This window comes from Eschrichtius robustus, chromosome 3 (assembly GCF_028021215.1).
Source record: "Eschrichtius robustus isolate mEscRob2 chromosome 3, mEscRob2.pri, whole genome shotgun sequence".
In the NCBI taxonomy this organism is placed as follows: domain Eukaryota; kingdom Metazoa; phylum Chordata; class Mammalia; order Artiodactyla; family Eschrichtiidae; genus Eschrichtius; species Eschrichtius robustus.
In genome coordinates this window covers 27,535,025-27,550,574 of record NC_090826.1, presented here as the reverse complement: position 1 = coordinate 27,550,574, position 15,550 = coordinate 27,535,025, and the positions used below count along the sequence as shown (strand labels likewise).

The window sequence follows — 15,550 nt, the reverse complement described above, 5'->3', positions numbered from 1 at the left end:
TCAACTCAACAAAGAGTTATTATCACCAGCTAAGCGCAAGGCACTCTTCTAGGCACTGGGTTACCTGAGTGAACAAAATCTCTGTAAGAGATGCCAATCACCATGCCTCTGATGACCCATTGAGTTGATTTCTCCACCAGACTGCGAGCTCCTTGAGAGCATCATTGTGTGTTATTTATCTCGGGGTCTCCAGTCTGTCTCGGCACAAGACCTGGCACCAAGGTCCTCAGTGATGTGAACACCTGGGCTGCTTGAACAGACTGCCTACCTCTATAGCCCCACTCCTTTTTCCAGCACTGTGTTTTGGCTGAGCTGAGCTATTTTCTTTCCTCATGGTTCTCATGCCCTCTTTCTCTTCAAGATCTTCCTTAACTTGTTCCCTAGGTGTGTTGGTGTCCTATTGATGCATCACAAATTAATACACACGGAGCAACTTAAGATGGCACCTATTTATCATCTCATGATTTCCGTAGGTCAGAAGTCCAGGCTCTCTGCTCAGGTTCTCGTGAGTCTGAAATCCAAGTGTCAGATGGCTGCATTCTCATCAGACCTCACGGGTCTTCTTCCAAGCGCATTCAGGTGGTTATCAGAGCTCAGTTCCTTGTTGGCTATGCACTCAGGGTGTCACACGCAGCTCCAAGAGGCCACTCTCCTGTCCCTGTCACATGGGCAACTCCATCTTCAAAGCCAGCCATGGAGAACTTCTCACACATCAAACACCTCACGTGCTTCGAATCTCTCTGACTTTGATCTCTTTCTTCAAGAAGAGCATTGTCCCTTTGAAGGGCTCATGTGATGAGGTCAGGCTCACTGAGGATAAACTCCCTTTCTCAGTCAACTGTGCCACATAACATAACCTAATCATGGAAGCAATATCCCATCCTATACACAGGTTCCTCCCACCTCGAGATAGAGGGGATTATACAAGGATGGGGTTCTTTGGGAATCATCTTAGAATTCTGTCCACTGCAGTTGGACTCCCCCAGATCCCCTTCAACTTTACTACCCCAGCTCTCTTCCCTTTCGGATCTCTTAGCTTAGATGTCACTATTTGATAACAATAGTCATTTCTTTTTATGGAATTATTTCTAAAATCTGTGCACCACCCTTTACATATAGTTTTGTATTGAGTTTTCACAACAGCCACATGAAGTACATATTATTTTTATTCTCTGCATTTAGAGTTTCCTCTGCCTCACACTCTTCCAGATAATCTTCATGTTCATTCCTTTACTCCTTTCTGGTTTCCATTCAAACGTCACCTCCTCAGAGATGCCTTCCCTGATGGCTCTACCTAAAAATAGTGCATCGTAGAGTACCAACTAATAAACGCAGAAGAAATGACGGAACGAGAACATCACCATTTGGCAACCATCGTATTAGTTATTGATTCAGACAAGAATCACCAGTGGAGCTAAAATTAGTGGGTAAAATTTTGTTGAGGAACAGGATAGCTATATAGGCTCAAAGTATCTCCCCACAAAATACTTATTAATTATAAAGGAAAAATTAGAGCTGTTATGATGGAGAAAGCTGGGAAACACCACCTTATCTAAATGACCAGAGTTAATATCACCAGCAGTGGAATAATGCTACTGCACATGCCTCCTAACATGATGCACTGAGAAGGATATGTTACTTCCGTGGTTTTCCTGTCTTACCAGATAGGCCCCAATGGAGGGATCACTAGCCTGGACTCTTCAAAAATGTCAAGACAAAGAAAAGCTGAGCAACTCTTCCCAATTAAAGGAGGTTAAAGAGACATGACAACTAAATGGAACATGTGATCCTGGATTTGGATCCTGGACCAGAAAAAGCAGCTTTTTTTTTTTTTTTAAAGTATAAAGGACATGATTGGTACAACTGTTAAAAATGTAATAAAGTCTGCAAAAAAAGATAATAGTATTAATTTCCTGATTTCAATAATTGTCTTGTGTGGCTGTGTAAAGAAAATGTGCTTGCTCTTAGAATATATACACTGAAGTATTTAGGGGTAAAAGGGGCTCCATATCTGCAACTTATTGTCAAATGGTTCTGAAAATAAATAATAAAATAAAATAAAATGGTAAAAGGTTAACAGTTAGGAGTCCTGAGGGAAAGGTATACTGGAGCTTCTTGTCAACTATTCTTACAACTTCTATATATTTGAAATAATTTTAAAATAAAGCTTACCAAAAGAAAAGAAAATAGGATAAGCATAACTCACTTCCCCACTCTTCAACCCTTACTCTGTTTTACTTTTCTGCATGGCCCTTATCACCCCTGGTTATAACATGTATTTTATTTAATTTGACAACAACCATATGAAGTATGTACTATTACTGTTCCTTGCCTTTATAATTCCTTCTACCCGGAAAGCTCTGTTCTCCAGGTCTCTGCATCTTACTCCCTTGCTGCTCTCCACTCAGATGCCTCTGATAAGAGTAGTAAGGTTCACTCCTTCCCTCACTATGCTGTAAACCCCATCAGAGCAGGGACCTGGTTTTGTTCATTGCTGATCCTCATATCTCTCAACAGGTCTTGGCACATGGTAGGTATTCAATAAACGTATGTTGAATAAAACACGTCCATTTTAGAGAAGAGATTTAGGAAGAGACCGTGAGTTTTGAATCCAGGCTTTGAATTCAAGTCAAATGATTCTAGAACTGCTACTAATGACTCTGTTTTCTGACTTCATTGTTCCAGGAAGCTCCCTAGCCTTCATGTACTCCCCTCCTCTTGAGTGTGGGCTAGACCTTGTAACTCACTTCTAATGAATAGAATATGATAAAATTACAGGCTGCCACTTCCATGATTAGGTTAGTGGACGCTTGCTGGCACTCTTTCTTGCCTTCTTGCTTGCTTTCTGTCTTTGTGAGATGTTCTATGGAAAGGTCCCTGTGGCAAGAAACCAAGGAAACCCCTGCAAGGAACTGAATCTTGCCAACAAACTCATGAATGCTCACTTTGGGGGTGGATCCTCCCCAGCTGAACCTTCTGGTGAGATTGCAGCCCCAGCAGACACTTGGATTGTAGCCTGTAAGAGACGCTAAAACAGAGGACTCAGCTAAGCCATGTCCACGTTCCTGACCCACAGAAACTGAGATAATAAGTGTTGTTGTTTTAAGCCACTACATTTTGGAGTAATTTGTTGCATAGCAATAGGAAATGAATACTTTGATCCTCTGTATCTCCACAACTATGTTCTACTCTTATAAAAAACATTTTGTGTTATATTTACTTATATCTTCCACCCTCCCCATCACCCACACCATAAGCTCTTTCTTCTTGGGCAGGGACTGTAATTAGTTTACCATTTTATCTAGGATTCATAGCATGGTGCCTGTCTCATATCTGGAGCTCAGTAAGTGATTGTCAAAAATTACTGAGGGGTCTCTCATTAGAAATAAATTTTAGTTGGGTTTATACATCAACCTAGGAATTTGGTCAGATCTAAGGGCCCTGATAATGTTCTTGAATTTGCAAAGCTCAGAAGCAGAGTCTGAACTGTGGGCTCTTCACCATAGCTGTGTCCCCCATGAGGCCCCATCTGGGTGACCAGCTGGTCCCCTAGATGGCAATTCCATCTCAGCTTCTTTAACATGATAATTCTTGAAACCAGTGTTTGTAACACTAAACCACACTAGAGGACAAAGTGACCTGCCCATCCACCTGTTCTAATGAATATACTTTTAAACCACTCAAGGAAAACCATTTCTCCTCCTTCCTTTACACCAAACAAAGATTTAGCTATAAAATTTCGGCTTAGAGTAATCACATCCTGAATCAATGGCTTATTTTTTGAGTTAAAAAAAAAAGAAAAAGATCCCTCTAGCATGCTCATTTTAATTTTAAAAATCCTCTTTTAAATGGTAGGGAGCCTTTTAATTCTCCACTCTGGCTTATAAAAAAATAATACATAGACAGAAATGTGTTATTAAAGCTATTTTTCTTGGCGTTCTGGTAATTTAATAAACTGCTGAAGCTAAGCCTTGAGGCTTTATGAAGCAGAAAGAAGATGATTTGACTGTTGATTAATAGTTCCTGATCATCCCCCAACCAACCCCCCTGCTTCCTGGGGTGATTCTTGAAGGACAATGGGTGATTTCTGAAGAATGAAGATTTGGAGAAACATTGTGCAAAAATGTCTTGTCCAAGGAAGCTTAATCTCTGGGATGACCCTCACATTCTTCTCTAAGACTTGGGGTGCTGGAGAACTGGTTGAGGTGAGTCTCAGAAGATAACTCTTGATGTGGTCACTTCCATATTTGACAACTTCAGAGCATTTCACCAACCTTGAAAAGTTTCCATGTCAAGGTCATTGCAGAATGTCTTAGTCTGCTGGGGCTGCCATAACAAATAATCATAAACTAGGTGGCTTGAACAACAGAAATTTATTTCTCATGGTTCTAGAGTCAGGGACCTCCAAGGTCAAGGTGCCAGCCAAGTAGGTTTCATTCTGAGGCCTATTCTCCTGACTTGTAGGGGGCCACCATCTGGCCATATGACCATGTGACCTCTTCTTTGTGTGCATGTGGAGAGGAAGAGCCAGATCTCTGATGTCTCTTCTTTTAAAGGCACTAATCCCATCATGAGGGCCCCACCCTCTTGATCGCATCTAACCCTAATTACCTCCCAAAGGCCTCATCTCCAAATACCTTCACATTGAGGACTAGGGATTCAACATATGGATTTGGTGGTTACACAAACATTCAGTCCATAACAGGAGGTGTGTACCAGTTATTAGGCCTTCATTACTTGGCTTCAAATCCACTCCTAATAATCCTTAAACTCTGCAAGCCACATTTCTGCTTTGCCTGCTGGATCTCTGTTTGGCTCTGTCAAGAAGGGGCACTGGAGGGAGACCCAAGGCTGGAGGAGGAAGAAGGGACTTCTTCATTCCTGTTTGGCTCCTATTCTGATCAGCATCACTGTAGCAATGACAATTTTGTTCAATAGCAGCAATTGCAGTCAGTTTACTATTTTTCCAACACTTGCAGAACCAGTCTCACTGTGCCTTCTTAGAATATCAACACCAGTAGTCTGATGCTTCCTTCTTAAAGGTCTGGGCTCCTACCCCCATGGAGCACCTTTTCTGGGCCCAGAGACACCAACACCAATAAAACAGTTCCTGTTCCCCAGATCCTTGTGTCTGAGCTTCAGCTCCTCAAGGCTCCTCCTCCAGGCCTCTACATTTTAATAATTCCACCCTCTTCTCTTTGGATGGTAGCTGCATTTTGCAGTTGCTACTTCTATGTTATCCTTGGAATTCTTGTTTTTTTCCCTTTCAGTTTTTCAATATAGATTTAACAATGATTTATTTATATTAAACTATTTCTGTTAAAGTAAGTAATATGGTTCTGTCTCCTCCTGACTGAGAATGGGAACTTGGCCCCTTTCATTTGACAGAAAGATGCAATCCCCCAAAAGTAGATAGGCCACTCTTGCATTCTCTAGGCCTATTTCTCTCCCTGTAAAGCAAAGCGAGAGGTAAATATGTTTCATGGATGAGACTGACCCCACTAAGCCAATTTTTTCCTTTTCTTTCAGTAGCAGCTGGGCACTATGGTTGCGGAAGGAAAACCTTCCTTGTTGAAAAGCTTTTCTTTATAGGCAGCTCTGTGAGGGCAGAGAATAAGATTGTCCAACTATGTAACTCAGGACTTAATCCAATGCCTTGTGCAAGAGAGGCATTCAGTAAGTGTCTACTAAGTGATGAATAAATAGAAAGATGGATGGGTGGATGGATGAGGAATGATGAATGGATGGATGGATAAATGGATTGGTAGATGGAAGGATGATGTTAGCAAATCTCGAGAACGTCTAGTAGTAGAAAGAAGAAGGTCTTCTTGAAGGAATGGTGTTATTTCATTTTTGAGCATGTCACATAGGATTAGGTTTGGTTATGTGTGAAAGAAACCCAAAATAACAGTAGCTTTTCAAAGGCGTTTGCTTTCCTCTCATGTCAACAAAGTCCAGGGACAGGAACTCCGGGGCTGGCCTGCCACCACCATGGTCATCAGAGGCTCAGCTTTCTCTCTTGTTGCTCCACCAAATTCATAATGTAGCTCCGATCTCCAGAAATCACACATAACACTTCTGCCTACATCCCATCTGGCCAGAACTAGGTAGACTATTCTGGGTGGTCACATGCCAATCTGAAAATGGGAGTTCTATTACAAGGTGGGGGGGGGGAAGGGAGAAATGTATATTTGATGCCAACTGTAAATCCCTGTCATAGTGAGGAATGAACAACACAGAACTGAAGGAGGGAGCCTTGGAGGAGAACTTGAAGTCCGGGAGGAGTTGCTCCAGAGGACACCCCTTTTCTGTAGGGCTACTTCCCCTCCTAGTCCTCAGCCCCGGCCTCCCACTTCTTCTTCCACCATGGCCTAATACTGGAAAATGACCTAGAGGTCTTAGTTGCCTGAAAACTTAATAGTCGTTAACCACGTGACGTGTGTTTCAACAAAGTTCATTCAATCTGGGCCGTGTTACTGGAAACAGGGAAGTGGGAGGAAAAAGGGGTAAGAATATTGATTTTGAGTCACTTACCCCCTGACCTTAAATAAGTTACTTAATCGCCCTGAACCTTAGTTTCTGCACATGTAATAAATATATATACATCACAGGGTTATTATGAATGTTATTATTTTTTTTAACATCTTTATTGGAGTATAACTGCTTTACAATGGTGTGTTAGTTTCTGCTTTATAAGAAAGTTAATCAGCTATATGTATACATATATCCCCATAACTCCTCCCTCTTGCGTCTCCCTCCCACCCTCCCTATCCCACTCCTCTAAGTGGTCACAAAGCACTGAGCTGATCTCCCTGTGCTATGCGGCTGCTTCCCACTAGCTATCTATTTTACATTTGGTAGTATATATAAGTCCATGCCACTCTCTCACTTCATCCCAGCTTACCCTTCCCCCTCCCTGTGTCCTCAAGTCCATTCTCCACGTTTGCGTCTTTATTCCTGTCCTGCCCCTACATTAGATAATAAAGGTGATGTTTACAGCACGGTGCCTGTTCCAGCATAAGTGCTCAATGACAAGTAGCTGTTTTTATTTTATTAAGTATTTCTGGGACCCAAAATTTTGCTACTCCTCAGTTTGGTCGCTTAAACCACGCATAGACTATCATTAGTTTTAAGATTTGCAAATAAAGTATGTTCTGAGGAAAGAGACTGGGGGTGGGGAGTGGGACTTGAAAACATATCAGATGAGAATTAGCTTCAGAGTCCAGGGAAGTTAAAAGAGCAGACGTCATTCATCTGACGGTCTGAACTGGGGCGGGTGTCCTGCTCTCATATATCCCCTTAATAGACTCCTCACCTTTTGTAGTAACTATGAGTTAATGTCTCAGCATAAAGTGCAGGCACTGTCTGTCTTGCTCATTACTGTATCTCTAAGAATAAGTTCCAATGTGAGTGTGCTGAATGGAGGGGAGAGTTGGTTGGAAGGAACACAGAGAAGAGATGGGGATTTTCAATCCCTTCCCAGACTTCAAGATCCCAGTTCTGAGTCCCAGTGCCCACCACTCTCTATCTGTTTCTGGAATTCTCTGAGAGGTGAACAGAGTCAGGAAGTGCAATGTGTTGGAAAGATTTTGGGCTTTAGCTCCAGCCCTCCCCTAAGTTTCCTCCTAAGGAATTTCTTAGGGGGAAAAATTCATAGAGGCTTCTGAGAGTCTGATTCTTAGACATCCCGGGACAGGGGCTTGGAAAGTGAGCTCCAGCTGTGTCCGAATGCAGCTCAGTACAGTTCAACAAACACTTTTGACTCCCACTATGTGCCAGGCACCATACTAGATGGTGATCTGCATGCCCTTTCTCATTTTGAAAACGAATGCTTATTTTTATTAAATTAATACACACACATTTTATAAGCCAAATAGTGCTATTCACAATAGCCAAAACATGGAAACAACCTAAATATCCATCCACAGGTGAATGGATAAAGAAGATGTGGTACATATATACAATAGAATAGTACTCAGCCATAAAAAAGAATGAAATAAAGCCATTTGCAGCAAAATAGATGTAACTAGAGATTATCATACTAAGTGCAGTAAGTCAGAAAGAGAAAGACAAATACCATATGATATCACTCGTGTGGAATCTAAAGTATGGCACAAATGAACCTGTCTGCAAAACAGAAACAGACTCACAGACACAGAGATCAGGCTTGTGGTTGCCAAGGGGGAAGCAGGTGGGGGAGGGAAGGACTGGGAGTTTGGGATTAGCAGATGCAAACTTATAAAGGATGGAAGAATGACAAGGTCCTACTGTAGAGCACAGGGAACTATATTCAATATCCCGTGATAAACCGTAATGAAAAAGAAAGTTAAAAAAAAGAATGTCTATACGTGTGTAACTGAGTCACTTTGCTGTACAGCAGAGATTGGCACAATACTGTAAATCAACTATACTTCAAAAAAAAAAAAGCCTAATAGTGCTAAAAGAGTCATAAACAAGGCAGCGAACCCCACACCTCCATCCCTCACAAAACAATCTTGCTTCTCATAGATAACTCTTTCAACTTTCTTGGCCCTTTAACTCTGGGATTAACCTCCAGAATTCCAGATAATTATGGGAATTCTGCTATCTCTCAAATCATCCATTTGGGATATCACCTACTGATTTTCTATTATGATAAAAGGATTTTAGCTCTATTCATACCCCTTTCTTCACCTCCATCCTCCCACTATAGTTATCACACTAATTTTGGTTAAAATCCATATTTGGGCTTTTTACTATTATGATCACGTAAATATTGTTCACTGCCAAGTTAATAACAATTGTTTCATTTCTTATTTGAATTTATAGCTAAATCTTCCCTCCCCCACCAACCACTATAAAACAATTCTCAACACAGTTTTCCACACAGTCAACTCTGTCAGAATAATCTATCATTTTCTTTTTCTTTAGCCGCTCCCCGCCCCCTGCCCCCAGACACCTCCTATCTGAGGTCTCCAACTTCCTGCTCTATTCTGGACTGGTGGTGGTAGTGGCTTTTCAGGCTTTGCTTCATGGTTCTTGAGCTAAGATCTTTTTTCATCACCCCAAGAGTTTCCTTGGCCTCCCCCCAGCTGATGATACCTATTTTCTATATTCCATATCTTCTGTCTTGGTTTACCCGCTTGTCTTCGTGGGGCACAGAGCTTCCTGACAAAGGTTCAAGGAGGCAAATTTTTTGAGACTCTGCACATCTGAAAACATCTTCATTCTACCTTCACAGATAGGAGTTTAGTTTTCGAATTTTCCATTAAAAGCCATTTCCACTCAAAGCTGTGACAGCTTTGTCCCAGGATCTTCTAGGTTCCAATGTTACTGTTGAGAAATCTAATGCCATTCTCATTCATGAACATTTGTATCTGAGTGGGATTTTCTGAAAACCTTAGAATCTTGCTTTAACCCTGATATGCTGTAATTTCATAATGATATGCCTTGATGGAGATCTTTTTCATTCATTTCTCTGAGCACGGGTCTGGACCCCTCAATCTGGGGAATTTTCTTATGTTTTTCTATTGATACTTCCCTCCTGTCTCTTTTCACTGTTCTGCCTAGAACTCCTATTAGCCAGATATTTGGTCTCCTGGACTGAGCTTCTCATTTTCTTACCTTTTATCTCCTATAATCCATCCCTGTGTCTTTTAAAAATTCTCCTTTCCAGAAGATCTCTTTGATGTTAGCTTCCAACCCTTTCCACTGAAAAAATTAAATCAGCTATCACTGTTTTAATTTCAAAAGCACTTTTCTGTTCTGATTTTTAAAAATAATCATAAGGCATATTGTCTTATTTTTAAAATAGAGTAAGGCTTCTCTTAGCTCCCTGAGAATGTTATGCTCTCTCTTTTTAGTTCTTTTTTTACCTTTGTTTTCTGTTTTTGTCTTTTGGCCACGCTGAGGGGCTTGCAGGATCTCAGTTCCCTGGCCAGGGACCGAACCCAGGCCACAGCAGTGAAAGCCCAGAATCCTAATCATTAGGCCACCAGCGAACTCCCTTACCTTTGTTTTGATCTGTGCCTTTCTTGTTGGAGATTGTCCATTTCCATTAAACATTAAGTCTTTAAAAGTTGATTGGAAGCTCTTTGTGAAAGGGCATAATCGTAGGGTAATTTTCATTGGTACCTCCAAGTGCCTTTGGGGCATTTCATTTTCTTCAGGGAACCCTCCAAATTCCTGCCTCTGTGTAAAGTCTAGCTGCTGGCCTTGGGTGTGGATGTGTATTTCACTTAATGCCCATTTTCCATCAGTACCCTCATCTCCACAATCCTTATACATGGTCTGTATGTTTCTCCAGAGAAAGTACCTCCTATCTCCTATAGAACTGCCTGTGGCCCCTGGCTTTGTGGGGCCAGGATAGGAGATACTTCTTATAACAGCCCCTTGTTTTCATCTCTCTTCAGCCCCATCTTCCCTCCTCAGCATCCGGCACCCCCTGAGGACTTCAGGCTCTGCAGGGGAAAATGGTTTGCTTCTTGTTGATTGGCAGGCATTTCAACGTGATCTTCCCCTCCTCTGCTAAGGCATTACCATTCCTCCACCACACTCCTGCCCTTTTATATAGCAGATGAAATTGCTGGCTTCTCCTAATTTCATTGAGAATGGAGTTCGTATAGATGTTTTTACTCTCCTTCTTACTTGGGGGTAAATTTCAAGAGAAAAGGGGCAGAAACATCTTCACCATCTTGAAACCACAAGTGTACATGAAGTATACATTAAGCCTCTATTAAGACTACATTATCCTTTAATCCTCAGAACTATTAACATTACCATTAGTAGAACTGAGGTTCAGAGAGGTTAAATTCTCTACCCAACATCAGAGTTGGAAAGCGGCTAAGAACCCTTGTCTGGACAAGGGCAACTCCCTTGTTCTCTCCTGCCCCCAAGCACTCTGAGATCCAGAGAGGGTGGTAAACTATGGCCCAGCCTGGGTTAATACCTAGAGGTACAACGTGAGGAAGTCCTTTGGGGAACAAAAGAGCTCTTGCATTGGTGAGAACTTCTAACCAGTGTCTCTCAGTCAGTGGAGAGTCTAGACTGTTAACCAAGGATATCAACAAGAAACACGATGTGCTAGAAGTGGGGTGAGCCTTGGGGAAAGGGGCTGAAGAACTCAGGGGAATATCTTAGACTTAGACCATGGAGAAAGGAGAAGGCATAAGTCCTAAGAGAACTTGGGAGAGAAATTGGTTTCCAGGGACCCAGGAAGAAAGGCCAATTGTGTCACACTGTGAAGGCAAGAGAAATGCTCTTGTGAGCCCTGGACTTAAGCTCATCCCAAGACACTGGTGACTTACAGAGCCCTAGCCTCTCACTGCAATCAGGATTGGGCTCCTAACGTTCCCCAGACCTAGCCCTCACTGGTCTCAACTTAGAACTGACAATGTTGGTCCATCTGTATGTGCATGGCTCATTTTTTAGACCCAAGAGGAGGTCCTTACATTAAACCTCTGTTTAATTTCATCTTATGATGGTTTGCCAGAGGATAGCACATGAGTTTCATTTCATAGACTGTCCCTGATCAGTGATGGCTGCCTGGACCACCACAGGGAGAATGATTCTGTGACTTTGTCCAGGCTCAGGGGATCAGCTGCTTAATGATGCCTGCCATGGGTGTCGAATAGGAGAATTACGGTATATGTGTATCACTGACTCAGGCCATCTCCTCTTCCCAGATTTGTGTCCTCCATTAATGTGAACAAGATGCTCTCAATGTCCTCATTGAAGTCACTGATAAAAGCTGATTGAGAATGATCCAGGGACAGTGCCATTGGGGGGCAGTTCTGAGATTGACCTCTAGCTTGGCATGGATCTACAATGACTGGCTATAGTCTATCACATTCAGGATTATTTTTAGAATTGATTTTCAGGCCACTTTTTCCCATCTCATGTCCAAGAGAGACTTTTTCTGTAACCGCCACCTGGATAGGGCAGGGCAGGATGCACTTCTTTTACATCAATTCCAGAGATGCATAAACTGGGCTATTGAGAAGTGAGTGGATCACAGAAGAGAAGAGGTAAGCCCTCAAGTGTATAATCCCTGGGATCCCTTATTTACAGAGCAGCCCTTGGAGGACTGTAGCCCGTGGTGTCTCTTCATGTCCTCAGTAAACTTGGAGCCTCATGGGGGAAAAAGGAGCAGTGAAGATCACGCGGAACATTACAGAAAGTAACAGGCACACTCCATTTCAAGCAGCTCATACTTTTATCAGAAAATACAAACTTTCTAAATTAAGTGTCTTACGTCTATTTTACCAACAACAACAAAAGCAAAAATCACTCGTGTTAGCTAAATACAGAGGCATACGTGGATGAGCAAGTGAGTATGAATCCGAGTGGGGTGTGTGCAGTCTGTGCTGTGTGTGAGGGTGGGCTGTGTGTGTGTGTGTGTGTGTGTGTGTGAGTGAGTGTTGGTCCATGGATGCGTCTGGCCTTGCTGTTTTCTGTCTGTGACCCGGTCGGAACCTTGGCTTTCCAAACTTCATACCAAGCTGTTGCAGAATCCAGAATTCCAGAGCCCTTAGCCCTGCTCCAAGGGCTAAGGTAGGAGGAGGGAGATGAGAAGGAGATCTAAAAATTTATGCCATTCCCACTAGAGGAAAAATAGGGGCTGTTCATCAGGGGCCCACCGGATGTCGAGCCGAACCTGGAGGAGAAAGAAAATGACGTTGTGATAGAATTCCTGATGTCGGCAGAGATATTAGGGAAAGTAGTATATTAATTTTGGGGCTGTCAAAGACTGGGAAGATCATGACAGGCTTGGAAGCTGAAAGCTTTAGCAATAATGTAAAAAGTTTTGGCTCTGGGAAAATCACATATTGAAATGATACAATTGGAGTATAATAAAGAGTTTCTTCTGCCACTTCCTTAGGTCAGGAAGGCCCTGGCAGCCTGTAGGGGCTCTTTCCACCCAGCCTATGCTCTCTCCATATCCAAGACCAAAGACTAGGGAGCCTCTCTGGATCTAAGCACCTCACCTGTGGGCCTGTAGCCCCTCTACCTGCCTTAGAGGACCCTGTGTGTCCCTCAGGAAATTCCACAACATCAGAGAACTCATAGCCACGTCCTAGGGTGAGATCTCAGAGTCCGGACAATCCCAGGGTTCCTGATCCCCTTCTCAGCACCAAGCTAGATCAGACCCTCCATTTCACACCAATCTGGCAAGTAAGCACTGAGGCATCCCTGACTGCCTGGAACTCTGCTAGACCCTCAGGGAAGGAAGTGCCGAGAAGATTTAAGCATCACCCTCCGAGAGCAGAAAAACACACCCTTCTGCTTTTTCTCCCTGGCACACTGCTAATTCATACTTCAAAAGAGAGTTCAAAAGCCATCTCCTCTGTGAAGCCTTCCCCAACCTCTCCAGATGGAATCATTTACTCACACTTGGGATCCTACTGCAATTTTCTTTCCCCATCTGCTAGGATACTTTGAATGAATGGAACAGAGCTCAAGACAAATTGCGGCAGAGCAAATGGCTAGATATAGTCTAATCCAGGGATTCTCAGTCACTTTTCAGCTGGGCCGAAGCATATTACAGAAGATGCTCACGTTCGTGGCGCCCTCCCATGAATTGATGAAACAAAAAAAGGGGGGGGAGGGGGAGAAGCGATGGGAACGAACCAGTGCATTAATTTGTAATCCCTCAGCTGGTACGTGTATCTGTTGCTCACTGTGAGCAGTCACGGACAAGCGAGGCTTTGGGTTGTTTGATCCCTTCTCACAAAAATAAACTTCATGAGAGCAGGGACACTGTTCGGACTGTTCACCATTTGACACTCAGCACTCAGGCCAGGACCTGGCACCAGGTAGGTGCCCAATAAGCCATTAATGTCAGTGGTAACCCCACCTCTTCTTCTCTTTTTCAAAAATCATATTGGAAAAGAGACGATTAAAAGTGATGTTATTATAAGGACACTCTGAATTCTACTCTGATTTATAACGTAAAGGCTGTAAGCCATACTCGAGTATTTAATAATTACCGGTAACAAATTACTCATGACACACACCTTGTATCTGATTGCCACACCCCACACATCTGAGCCCTTCATGATGAGAAATTCTGATCAGATCAACTGCCAAGGGCATGGTCTAGACAGGATGTAAACTAGAGGGCCAGGAAGAGAGGTAATCCATGTGGACTATAGTTACCCAGGAATGCTTCCTGGAGGAAGAGGAGGAACTTAAACTGCCTCACGAGCATGGTGAATGGTCCTGGTTTGCCTGGGACAGTTTCTACCCTGTCCAGTGATAATTCCAGTGTAATTATCATTTGTGTTCTCTTTAACTCTCAGACTTATTGTTCTTTGGAAGATACATGGTATTGTTATCCTGTCCTGATGGATGTATGCAAAGGGACTTGGCAGAGGGCAGGAAGGGCTCCCCTCCTCCTTCCCTGAGAACACCGAGGCCACCTACTTCTTCCTCTCCCACCTCATACAGTTTAGTCTCTTGGTTCCTGACCCAGAGGAAGCACTGAGGCCCCTGGTCTCCCAGACTAAACTCTCCACCTACGCTCTTGTACCCCTCCCCGACCCAGGCAGCCTCTCCTGGACCTTGTTGCATCCAGTACAGCTGGTAAACCTCAACACCACCCCTGTGCCCAGTGTTCTCTACATTCCAACCTACAGTGCCCAGGTTTTCTTGCCATACTGTCATCCCTCCCTCTCTTCTCCTGGCTCCCTGACTCCACACTCTCCTGCTTTTCCTCCCACCCTTTAGATCCTTTGCTGGTGCCTCCCCATCTCCCCAACCCCTCTACATGTTGGAGACCCAGGGCTCAGTCCTTGGGCCTCCTCTCTTCTCTATGTACATGTGCTCCCGGGGCGATCTCATCCCATCCCATGCCTTTAAATATCATCTATATGCTAATGACTCCCAAATTTATATTATCAGCCACCACTTCTCCCCTGAGCCCCAGACTCAGATATCCACCTGCCTATCAACTGTGCCACGCAAGTGTCTAACGGGCATCTCAGATTTCACATATGCAAAGCCAAACTCCTGATAAACAGATCCTTGCTCTCATCATCTGGACCCTAGTATTCTGGCATTGCCAGTCATCTGGACACTCCAGTCAAAAACCTAGGAATCACGCTTGACTCCCCTCTTTTCCTCATTCCACATCCAACCATCATCAATTCCCATCAATTCTACCAAGAAAACAAATGCTCCACATCTTTTCTCTTACCTCCTTCCCATGGTCACTGCCCTAGTCTACACCACCAGCACCTCTTGCTTGGATAGCTAAAAAGGCTCCCATCCTGGTCCCCTCCACCAGCTCTTACCCGTCAGCCCACTCTTCATATGTCGGTCAACACCATCTTCCTTACACGGAGAGTTAGAACATTCACGGCCTCCCGCTGTTCTTCCTTCCCTCGCCTCCCAGGCCCTCTCTAGTCCGGCCCTGACACCTATCCGATTTCAATTCTGCCCACTCTCTCTCCTCCACTCACTGTGCTCCAGCTACATTTCCCACCGCGGGGCCACTGCACTTTCGATTCTTTCTGCCCAGAGCGCTCATCACCCATATACACACATGGCTCATTCTCTCGTTTTGTTCAGA

The 15,550-nt window shown here is 43.5% G+C and overlaps 1 protein-coding gene across 1 annotated transcript in view; it reads right to left on the bottom strand.

Moving 5' to 3' along the window:
• Positions 1–12,558: 12,558 nt before the first annotated feature.
• Positions 12,559–15,550, bottom strand: part of C3H1orf94 (chromosome 3 C1orf94 homolog) — a 36,174-nt gene continuing 33,182 nt past the window's right edge. The window contains exon 7 of the mRNA XM_068537862.1: positions 12,559–12,634. Within this exon, the coding sequence (XP_068393963.1) occupies positions 12,559–12,634 (76 nt within the window). The remainder of the gene's footprint in view (positions 12,635–15,550) is intronic.